This window comes from Rhineura floridana, chromosome 7 (genome assembly GCF_030035675.1).
Source record: "Rhineura floridana isolate rRhiFlo1 chromosome 7, rRhiFlo1.hap2, whole genome shotgun sequence".
NCBI classification, from domain to species: domain Eukaryota; kingdom Metazoa; phylum Chordata; class Lepidosauria; order Squamata; family Rhineuridae; genus Rhineura; species Rhineura floridana.
Genome location: NC_084486.1, coordinates 83,799,954 through 83,811,967, shown reverse-complemented (window position 1 = coordinate 83,811,967; position 12,014 = coordinate 83,799,954). Strand labels below are relative to the sequence as shown.

General features: G+C 38.3%; 1 protein-coding gene across 3 annotated transcripts in view; it reads left to right on the top strand.

Annotated features, from left to right (window-relative positions):
- Nucleotides 1-12,014, top strand: part of CNNM2 (cyclin and CBS domain divalent metal cation transport mediator 2) — a 193,756-nt gene that overhangs the window by 149,952 nt on the left and 31,790 nt on the right. For 2 of the 3 annotated variants that reach the window (XM_061636120.1, XM_061636122.1), the window contains exons 2-4: nt 2,307-2,450; nt 8,071-8,208; nt 10,579-10,748. In XM_061636120.1, the coding sequence (XP_061492104.1) occupies nt 2,307-2,450; nt 8,071-8,208; nt 10,579-10,748 (452 nt within the window). The remainder of the gene's footprint in view (nt 1-2,306; nt 2,451-8,070; nt 8,209-10,578; nt 10,749-12,014) is intronic. The other variant, XM_061636121.1, reaches the window with a different exon arrangement.

The window sequence follows — 12,014 nt, the reverse complement described above, 5'->3', positions numbered from 1 at the left end:
CCTGCCATGCATCTCTAATAGTTTTTATACCATCCAAAATCATGAAGTCTTTCCAAAATGCTTTTAATTTATTTTCATTTTGCCCAGGTACTGTATTGCTATCTAAGGCATTTATAGCCTTAGCAAAAGTTCTTCTTAGGTAATAGGATTTAAACACTGCAATTACACCTTGGTCCATAGGCTGCAGCAATGAAGTTGTATTTGCAGGTAGAAAAATAGCATTTATCTCCTCGTACGTATCTCCTAGAGCTCTAGGATGGCCAGGAGCATTGTCTGTAAGAAGTAAAATCTTAAAAGGAATGTTCTTTTCCTTGCAGTAAGCCTCAACTGTAGGCTTAAAATAGTCCATTAACCAATTTGAGAAAAGATCGCCAGTCATCCAAGCCTTTGAACTGGATTTATAATAAACAGGGAGGCTAGCTTTTGAATTATTCTTTGGGGCCTTAAAGAGCCCTCCGTGGTGCAGAGTGGTAAGCAGCGGTAACGCAGCCGAAACTTTGCTCACGGCCGGAGTTCGATTCCAACGGAAGGAGGAAGTCGAATCTCCGGTAAAAGGGGTTGAGGTCCACTCAGCCTTCCATTCATCCGTGGTCGGTAAAATGTGTACACGGCATATGCCGGGGGGTAAAGAAAGGCCGGGGAAGGAACTGGCAATCCCACCCCATATATATGGTCTGCCTAGTAAACGTCGCAAAACGTCACCCTAAGAGTCGGAAACGACTCGCGCTATAAGTGCGGGGACACCTTTGCCTTTTTTTTTAGGGCCTTAGGATTTTCAGAGTGATAAATCATCATAGGTTTTAACTTGCAATCACCAGCTGTATTAGCCCCTAACAAGAAAGTTAGCCTATCTTTGCAGCTTTGAAGCCAGGCGTTGACTTCTCCTCTTTAGCAATAAAAGTCCTAGACGGCATCTTCTTCCAATATAGGCTAGTTTCGTCCACGTTGAAAACCTGCTGCTTAGTATATCCACCATCTGCGATTATCTTTGCAAGCTCACGTAGATAACTTTCTGCAGCTACTGCATCAGCACTAGCTGCTTCACCCTGCACTTTGATGTTGAGGAGATGGCTTCTTTCTTTAAACCTATTAAACCAGCCTCTGCTAGCTTCGAATTTATCCTCAGCAGCTTCCTCGCCTCTCTCAGCCTTCATAGCATTGAAGAGACTTAGAGCCTTGCCTTGGATGATGGCTCGGCTTAAAGGCACATAGTGACTGGTTTAATCGTCAATCCACACCACTAAAAGTTTTTCCATGTCAGCAGTAAGGCTATCACGTTTTCTTACAACTTTAGTGTTCACTCGTGTGGCACTTTTAATTTCCTTCAACACTTTCTCCTTAGCGTTGACAACTGTACTAATTGTTTGGCGAGCCAAACCTAGCTGATGGCCTATCTCAGCCATAGACATGCCTTGCTCACTTAGTTTAATCATTTCTAACTTGGCAGCTAAAGTAAGAGGCTTACGACTCCTTTTTTATCACTAGTACTACATTGAGATGCCATTGTAATTAACACATATTTTATACTGTACTGTACTGTAAATATTTTTATATTTTTACTGTATATTACTGTATATATATATACAGTATATTACTATATATATATTATATATTATTATACAGTATTACTGTATATAATATTATATATTATTATATTTATATATTATAAATAATAAGTATTATAAATAATTATATCTTTATATATAGTTATATACAGTGTATAATATAATACAGTAATCTTAACCTTTGAACGTTTGGAAAATTGCCAGAATACAAAGAGACGCTGAATGCACAAACTCTGAATCAGACTGAATCACCGACAATACAGTACTGTAAAATGGCGCCCAACGCTCTTCTCGGACTCAGAGCTTGGAAACGTTCCTTGTTTCAACTACAACTCCCATCAGCCCAACTGTAGTTTAAAAAAGGAACGTTTCCAAGCTCTGATGATGCGCTCAGGGCATTGGGCACCATCAATTCACGTCATGCTGCAAAATTGCCGCAAAAATGGAACAAGCGCCGAACATATGGGACATGGACACAATTCAAAACTGCCGCATTAGCAAAGCGCCAAGAAGCGAAGCGCCATAAAGCAGGGCCCTACTGTACATAAATGTTCTGCCTGTAAAAGCTGTAGGCTGATCTAATCATCCTACATGAACTTTCAGATATAATTGTTTTTCAGATTGACAATATCCCATTAACCATCTGTTGTTGCATTGCAGGATCCATTTATGTCATTTTGACAGTGGGTGGCTAGAGATTCTGCTATAATTTCTAATTTCTTGGTCTACTACTCTGTGCAGGTAAATCTCACTTGGCAATAGTGCAGCGGGTGAACAATGAAGGGGAAGGGGATCCTTTTTATGAAGTCTTGGGCATTGTTACCTTGGAAGATGTAATTGAAGAGATCATCAAGTCTGAGATTCTAGATGAAACAGATCTGTACAGTGAGTATTAATCTCTATGATTTCCCCCCTCAAGATAGTATGGAGCATTTCTTCAAATAAAGTTCCCTATCTTGTTTATTTTTTGAGATAAATTGCTTAAGATCTATGAGGTAAAACTTTACTCTGATTAAAAACACTTGTCATACTCCTGTGGCATGTCAGGCAGGGTATTTTCTTTTAACCTATTAGAAGATTATACTACCGATAGGCATTCTTTGGAGTGAATAGTGCTGTATTCCAGCAATCTTTCCTATCCCTTCCACACTTCTGTAGGCTAGAGACAAACAAGAGTCTGAGAGCTGAGTGGACTGAATGAATGTGTGTGCAGTTTTTGTTGCACTGTAACCTCTGGTCAAACAAATTTTACAGGTTTTTGAAACACTTCAAAAGTGTCATTACCAGAGAAAGGTAAAAGTAGGATGAGTCTAAATGCCCCAACAGCAATTTATCTTTTAAACAACCTTCAATTCTCTGGGGTAAAAAACTATTATCTGCCCCCAGCCATAGAGAGAAGAGAGATTCATAAATACTAATGAAGAGAATCAATAGCCATAGAAAAATCCAAGAACAAAAGAGAAGACAGTTTCAACACGTTTCAGGGAAATCCTTTATCAAAGGAAATGTCTGTAAAAACAATACAAAAATATCACTATAAAAAGATAATGCTCAAAATGGTATTTAAACAAATACTACAGTATTTTATTATAATATACACAAAGTATATACTAGGGATGTGCTCGAATTTCACAGAATTTGAATTTGACACTGGATTTCCTACTTACTCACTTTTTTGGTTCTTGTGGATTGGTTTTTTTCTAGCAGTTTTCCGCAGCTGAAGCAGATACTGTTTAAAACAAATCTCCAAAATATCAATATTGATATTGATGTTTTCCTTAAAATACCAATATTAATATTGATATTTCCCTCAAAAAACTATGAATATTGATATTTTCAGGGAAATATCAATAGTTTTAAAAAACAATGAAAAACAATATTTTAAAATATCCATAATATTAATATTTTTGCGGGAAAACCTGAATTGGTATTTATCGCAAATGGCAAACATTGATAGTTTACGAAGCGGTATCATAAGGAAGTTCGACAGAGCAAAAATTAAACCAACACCAAAATGTGGATCCCATCCTTAGCCAGCTGGGGGCTTTGGGCGATGCAGCTCAATACTTGGGCAAGACAGTCATGGCTTTTGTTCAAGAGAAACTCTCTGAGCCCTGGAAGATGTACTTGTGTAGGTGATGATCTGGACAGAACCTCGTTAAGAGGGGGAAGGGGATCAGTATGATACCAGCATTGCCCACTTAAAATTATTGGACAACTTTGTGGAAGTCCCTTACAGCTGAGACTACACAGGACCTCCTCCCTGTTAAACATCAGGCCACCAAGTGAAGACCTTTTTATTGGAGCAGGCATCTTAAATCATTTCTAATTTCCTAGTTAGTTTTTAATTAGTTTCATCTCCATTGTATTTGTTAAGTTTCTTGTACACCGCTTGGAGACAACTGTAATTAAGCAGTATATAAAAAAGAGAAAGAAAACGCATATATTTGACTACCATGTCTGTAAGCCAAACCAATTAAATGTAAAAATGGCAATTCAAGATATTTCTTTGCAATCCACAAGAACATGTCCTGTTCCCACCGACGCATCCCCAAGAAACACAAATGGAAAACTTGAAGGTTAAAAATACTCTAACAACAGGATTTCTCACAGGGTGGAAATGAACATTCTTAATGCTCTTTCCCTATAAAACAAGCTGTACCACAGGTGCTGTAATTTAAGATTGCCAATGATCTTTCCAAGTAATGTAATAAAACCAGGTAAATGGTAAGCGGCGGTAACACAGCCGAAGCTCTGCTCACGGCCGGAGTTCGATTCCAACGAAAGGAGGAAGTCAAATCTCCGGTAAAAGGGGTCGAGGTCCACTCAGCCTTCCATCCATCCGTGGTCGGTAAAATGAGTACCCGGCATATGCTGGGGGGTAAAGAAAGGCCGGGGACGGAACTGGCAATCCCACCCCATATATATGGTCTGCCTAGTAAACGTTGCAAGACGTTACCCTAAGAGTCAGAAACGACTCGCACTACAAGTGCGGGGACACCTTTACCTTTTTAAAATTATCTAAATAAATAAATAAATATAGAATGCTCAAATACGGATGGGCAGATGCGTAGATTTCTGGTCTATGTCAGTTTGACATATGTTTATTCGTAATTTCTGCATGAATCAGCATGATAATTCTTATTTAAATTTGTACTTAAATATGTATTTCATCTCATTGTATGCATTTTAAAATGTGTTTTATCCTAAAATACACTTTTTGTTTCTAACACATTTTGTGTATTTCTTGAGTCAAGAACTGCATTGCAAAATTTGTAGAAGTGCAAAATCCAAAGAATAGTTCCTATCTGTATAATAGTCTGGAAGATGTGAATTAGGTCAGTTTGCTGACAAACAAAACTCTCCTCCATCCCTACACTCAAACAGTATTAAATACCCATTATGATGAACTGTGTACAAAAATATAAATAGTAAAAATATCTTTAATACTCAAAATATTAAAATTGCATGAAAATTATAACTATAAATAACAAAAATCTTTAGTACTCAAATATCACAATCTCATGAATATTGTTACGTGGGGGGGATCACAGAAACTTTCCCCTTTCCTCTTATAACCGTTCACACACAGATATATTTGTTTCTGTTCGTTATAAAACTTAAAACTTGCTTTAAAAAGCTGTAATTTGGTCTCGTAAAAGTTAATTTTGTTAAAGACAGTTGGTTTAGGGAATAATCAGATATATACCCTGTTGGGCAGATTATTTTTTAATCTGTTTACGTAAGCAGTGATAGAAAAGTCTCAAGCAATTTTTGTCAAGTAGCATTTAGTAAGTTTTCCTATGATTATGACATTCTGATGGGATTTTAATTATTGTATATGTTGTGTGTATTTTTTTGCAGTGGTGTTAATTTTTTTTAATTGATTTTTTAAGATGTATGCACTCTGTGTACATTATGGTTAGATACTGTAGTATTTGTTCAATATAGTTTTATTACATGGGTGTTATCTTTTTAGAGTATGCGCCTTTGTATCTTTTCAGAATATATTTTATGTGGTTTTTACAGACATTTCCCTTGATAAAGAATGTCCTTGAAATGAGAAAAAAGATCCATCACTCCTCTCCCATCTTTTGCCCATCTCACTTGGATGAAAAGGAGGGGCAAAAAGCACGTTCATCCTTGTAGGCATGATCTCTTGTTCCTCACCCCACTGTAACTTTAAAAAAGAAGGAAGACCTTAGGGCACAAGGAGAGGAACTGCTCATTTTGCCCTACCCGGCCTCTGTTTCTCCTTTAGCGGCACTCTTTTCAATGGAAGTGGGTGAAACAAAAAACTGATAAAAGGGACAGTGGAACAACTACATGGAACTGCACTGTCTGAATGATACATAACTCCTCTGTGTGTCTGTGTTTGTGGTGTGACAAGATGAAAGCCATTGTGTGAAATTTCATGGGTATCCACTTGAAAGCATGTTAGCTTTGATTTTACCCTATGGGTAAGCAATTGTTCTGTAGCCATTTTGATTTTAAACCATTTGCCTATTACAGCTTTCTCCATTTTATATTTAGTTATAATTTTTATATAGAATCATAGGACTTTTACAATATACTCAGTTGCCCACTAAGCATTCCCATATTGCTACAAATTTCTCAGTCCTCTCTAGGACTTTAGCTGCTATTGTTATACCCCTCTACTTTTTTTGCAGTTACAATAATATTTTATATAGAGCAACAGAGCCAGCTTTCCTCAACTTCGTTAATAAAATCCATTAAATTCACTTAAGTTACTATAGTTTTCTTTTTGACACAAAATATTCACTAGTATGAGAGCAATGAATCCACTCCTGATGATATTCAGGATGTATGGGTTGCTTCCTTCCCACCCCACCAACGCCTTTTCCTAGTTCTCCCATTGTGGAGTTTTTGTGTGATGCATCAGGGACATTTCCTCAGTGCTTATGCAGCCATGCTGATGACTTCGTGGTCAGGGATAGGGTGTGCCTTTGCACTGTCACTGGAACCTTTTTGCCTGATATTTATGTTCAGACAGGGGTGTAGTTGTCCAGGGTCTTGGTGGGTCTTAGACTCCTTACATTTTTGGGAGCAGGGTCCCTATGTCTCCTGCATCCTATGAGCCAATCAGCATGAAAGGGGAGTGTCTTAGTCACTGAGAAGAGTCTTCCTAACATGCTTCCTTGTCCTTTCCTGATGACTGGAGCCAATCAGAGTGAAGGGAGGTGAGTCAGCCACTGAGAAGATTCTTCTCAGTAGTTAATAATAATAATAATAAATTTTATTTGTTAGTCGCCTATCTGTCCGAATTAACGGACACTCTAGGCGACTTACAACAACCAAGATAAAATACAATATATAATCAGCAGTACAAAAATAATCTAAACATCAATTAATACATTATAAAAACTCAACCACCCCGAGGATTCTGTAGGCCTGCCTGAATAGCCAGGTTTTTAAGGCCCGGCGAAAACCCATCAGGGAGGAGGCATGACGGAGATCAAAAGGGAGAGAATTCCAGAGAGTGGGGGCCACAACCGAGAATGCCCTCTCTCTGGTCCGCACCAGTCTAGCTGTTCTGACTGGTGGGACCGAGAGAAGGTCCTGTGTGGCTGATCTTGTTAGGCGGCATAATTGGTGATGCTGGAGGCGTTCCTTCAGATAAACTGGGCCAAAACCGTATAGGGTTTTAAAGGTCAAAACCAACACCTTGAATTGGGCCCGGTAAACAACTGGTAACCAGTGCAGATCTCTTAACTGGGGTAATATGCTCCCGGCGGCGACAATGTGTGATCAAACGTGCTGCCGCATTCTGTACCAGCTGCAATTTCCGAACTGTTTTCAAGGGTAACCCCACATAGAGCGCGTTACAGTAGTCTAAGCGAGAGGAGACCAGGGCATGTATCACTCTTGGGAGCTGATGTGCAGGAAGGTAGGGTCGCAGCCTTCGTATCAGATGCAACTGATACCAAGCTGCCCGGCTCACTGCCGAAATGAGCCTCCATGGACAGCTGGGAGTCAAGGATGACCCCTGGGCTGCGGACCTGGACTCTCCCCTTTCGTGCTTATGTCTTAGGGATGTCTGTTGTGGGAGAAGGCATTAACAAAATTCTCATTCTCAACCCAGCATCAAAAGAAAAAAGGGGAAGGGTGTATGGCTGTGACTATCATGAAGGGACCTTGCACTTCTGAATTTGCAGCTACATTATTGTATTCAGAACATAACATGAAAATAGGGTCATGAGTTCATTCACTCTATAATTTGCACTGAAAAGGTTGAGGTTATTCAGGTGTCAAAAACTACATATTCCCACAATCTTGTAATCAGATGAATAGATCTTCACATAGGGGCATGAATTTCTTTCTATGTAGTTGACTTCAGCTTGCAATAACTGTGCACATAACGTCTATCGAGTTTTTGGTTTTGACAATGGGATGATATCTGTGTGCTGCTTTTATTTCTAACCAGCATGTTACAGTATTCATATTGGACCTTGATCAAATTATTATTTTATTTGTCCATCTCTAGCTGATAACAAGACCAAAAAGAAAGTAGCCCATCGGGAAAGAAAGCAGGACTTCTCTGCTTTCAAACAGACAGACAGCGAAATGAAGGTTAAAATCTCACCACAGTTACTGTTGGCAATGCACCGTTTCCTAGCAACAGGCAAGTGTGGCTCATCACAGTTTGATCACTCCAAGGTCCAACAGCTGATTTTTTAATAGAATCTGCTGATATGGTGGGTGGGGCAGTGTAATCTGGCATGAAGGCTGGGTTCTAGAAAGAAATACACCATGCTATTGTTGTCTGCTCCCCACCACCTTGTTAAATTGTCTTCCATGTTCAATTTTGACACATTATCTGGGACGTTAATGAGAGCTGGGCCAGTAACTTAAGTTTAAAATTGGGGGATATATAGAAGTGCCACAGTGTATGTGTTGGACTGAAGGCCAAGCTGCATATTACATAGAAGTCTTTGCAATTTTTCCATGAGTCTTATTTATTTATTGTATTTATTTGAGGTATTTGTAGTCCGCCCTTAACGTAAAAGTTCCAGGGCAGCAAACAATGTTAAAATCACAATGAACAACATTTTAAAACAAAATAAATAAATAAATAAATCAGTGTCATAAAATTTACAACCATAACTAAAATAGGCAGCAAAAACAATGTAATGAGAATCAGTTACAAGTAGCTATAAATAGAAGGGGGATGGATGGATAAAGAAAGGGTGCTTAACCCTTTTCCTACTGGCATTTTTTCCTTTCAATATCTCCATCTGTTTTTCCTTCCTGCATGTCTCCCCTCTCCTGTAGGAGGAAAAGCAGCTTGTTGAGCAATTTTGAGATATAAAATTGCCATTTGGAAGGAAATGAGATATCTTTTCCTTACCCATCTTCTCTTCTGTTTGCAGCTTCTAGTGACAGTTATTCATTAAATAAAAAAGTTGGGCAAGACTTGCACAGAACTCCAATTAACATGTACTTTGGCCCTAACTTCTAGTAAATAGATTCTAAGAAGAAATAGCTCAGGAAATAAAATAATTCAGGACCCTTCACTAAATGACTTGTTAGATTATTATAATTGCCTTAGAAGAGTTGCTAAATTCAAGAGTAATACAGCCTTATTTCTGAAGGCTCCTACAGACTTATAGGTGTATTTAACTACCTTCTGTTTGTAACTTCTGTCAGTGGGTTAATAGTAGCTTGTTAGACCAAAAATAGGCCCTATTTTGAATGGGCAGGCATCTGCAGTCCAACAGTGTCCAGAGGGTTGGATGTTTCTTGGGCAGCTTTAGTAGTGTATCTGTGGGATAGAATCGATTGTCCCTGAATATTACTTTGATTCTAGAAAATCAAAGTGCCCTGGAGAGCAATTAACATGAGTGTCTGTTGGCTGGAGTTGACATATCTGCCAAGTTCTAGGAGTCTTCCAGTTGGGGTCCATTTGCTAATGCAACTTCAAGAGGAAGACAGCACAAGAGGGAAGTAAGGAATTAACAGAAAATAAACGGACAATATCCATCTTAAACCCATTTGCACAGAATTCTCCATGCCTTCCAGACAGTCTCCAAAAGCACTCTTTTTGAATCTAGTGCTTGTATCCATATGCAAGGAGTGATGATGTCTTAGACTTAAAATATTAATCTGGCTGTGGGCCATTTAAAACCTAACATTTGCTTCATTACATTTAGACTGTTTGAAATACAGAGCAATATGTATGAATATATGGCAAAAATGTTGAGATTAGTGCCTTCCATTTCAGTTTATTAACTGTGACCTATTTTAAGAATATTTAAGTTTTATGCTTGTGAAAGGAAGTATCAAATGGTAAGATTTAAAAAGTGGAGAAAATATTTTGTGACAGCCTCTATAATCCTAGTTATTTGAAAATGGTCTCGCTTTTGCTATTCTGTTGGGTCACAGACCCCATTTGTGGCAGACTGTTTTTCTATTTTGTGCTGTGGCTATGCTGTAGTAAACACATATCAAGCTTCTAGGCCTATAAAAAGCAAACATCATAAGCTTCCAGTCACCGCAGAAAGCACTTCCATTCACCATTCAGGAAAAGGCTTTAGTAATGCTGGCTTTCCAAGCAGTATTAGCACCATTTTCATATTGCCCTATCTCTCTAAATTGAAATTGCTGTTAACATAATTGGAAAACTAATTTGATTAAGTGAAAGAGAAAAATCTGCATTTTTGGGACTAAAATTAACTTGGTGTTTCTTTAAAAAGAAGCTTCCGTGAATCACAGAATTGGCCTATGAACTATACAGAGCTCCTTTGGGCTGATTTTGTGATCTTTTGCTTCATGTTAAAGAAGATGTTGAGAGGCAGTCACTCAATAGTGTGGAATTACTATGAAAGTCCACCAAACAGTTTAATAAGAGGGTCACTTTTATCATGTGAAAAAATACCTTCAAAACCTGAAAATTGGGTTTGCTAATATTTAGTGTAATAAATACAAAGCAGCAATCCATGTGACTCATCTGACATACCTTAGGGTAAATGTCAAGTTGTGTTTATGTTTTCAGAGGTTGAAGCATTTGGCCCGTCCCAGATGTCTGAAAAGATTCTCCTAAGGCTACTAAAGCATCCCAATGTGATTCAGGAGATGAAGTATGATGAGAAGAACAAGAAAGCACCTGAATACTACCTCTATCAGCGAAACAAGCCTGTTGATTACTTCGTTCTAATTTTACAGGTCAGGTCTATGAATATATTAGCATCTTTCTCTCCTGCAGCCCTCATCTGAGCAATGTTGACTATATTCCACATACTGTCTAGAGCAGCCTTTCCCAATTTATGGCCCTCCAGATGTTGGACTACAATTCCCAACAGCTCCAGTCAGCACAACCAACAGGATGATGAGAGTTGTAATTTAAAATCTAGAGGTGACAGGTTGGAAAATGCTGGTCTAGAGTTTGTAATGGGAAAGGAGCCAGGGTTCCTAGCTTGCCTTGCTGTTTGTTCTGCCTGAATGCAGTACGCATGTTAAGACAAAACTAGATGATGTGCATTAGGATAAAACTAGACAATTGTGTAAATGGCTGTTTAAAAGTAAACAGATATGAAATCACTGACCTGCACTGGGACCCTGGCAGCATGTCTTCTGCTGTTTGCATAGAAAGAAAAGCTTCCCTTGCATGAACTGGAGCTTTCACAGCACAATAACCCATGCCCTGTGTCTGCAATTTACATTTAAAAAGTCATTCATGCAATTTCTGATTATATTATTAGAGTGTTGTCTAGTTTGTCACTTAGCCACCAAGTTAAGCAGTTTGACTTTCAGAATAGTAGTGTTTATATTTCAATTCCTTTGCTTGGAGTTTCTGATTAATATTGTGAAAGGTATGTATTAAATATTGGCAAGTTCAGAAGTGAAAAATGATTTGTGTATCATTAAAATTGCTAAGGAAATATTGGAAGACAAACAAATAATATTTACTAGGGATAAGCTGGAGTGTAGAATGATTTTTGTGAATTCTTTCAGGAGTAGCAAAAGTCAGCTCCCTCTTCTGGCAATTTTGAGGAACTGCACTGAAAAATGGTTGTCAGCCCATATAGAGTGAGTGAGGGCTACTGGTTAATCATGAGGACGTATTAACTGCATTCTTAATTGTGTTTGGTTACTGTTAATGATATCATCATATAACCAAATCTGATTGGCTTATAGCTCTAGGATGTAATTACACTCATTACATGATCCTTGATTTTCCTTGCATGACCCCAGCCAGAGAGTGAAGTCCTACTAGACAATGAAAATGGCACCAAAGCAGGGGAAGAGATTGGAAATGAGCAAGAAACAAACAAGCCCAAAGGGAGGTTTTGCAAAATAAGCTTCCTACTCAAAAGGTATATTGCTATTTAGGCTGAGTAAAAGGTTCTGTAGGTGGTTTGCTGTATGATCAGCTGAAGGCTAGCATTGCCTATGAACCAACATTTAGACTATTATATTTACTAAGAGAAC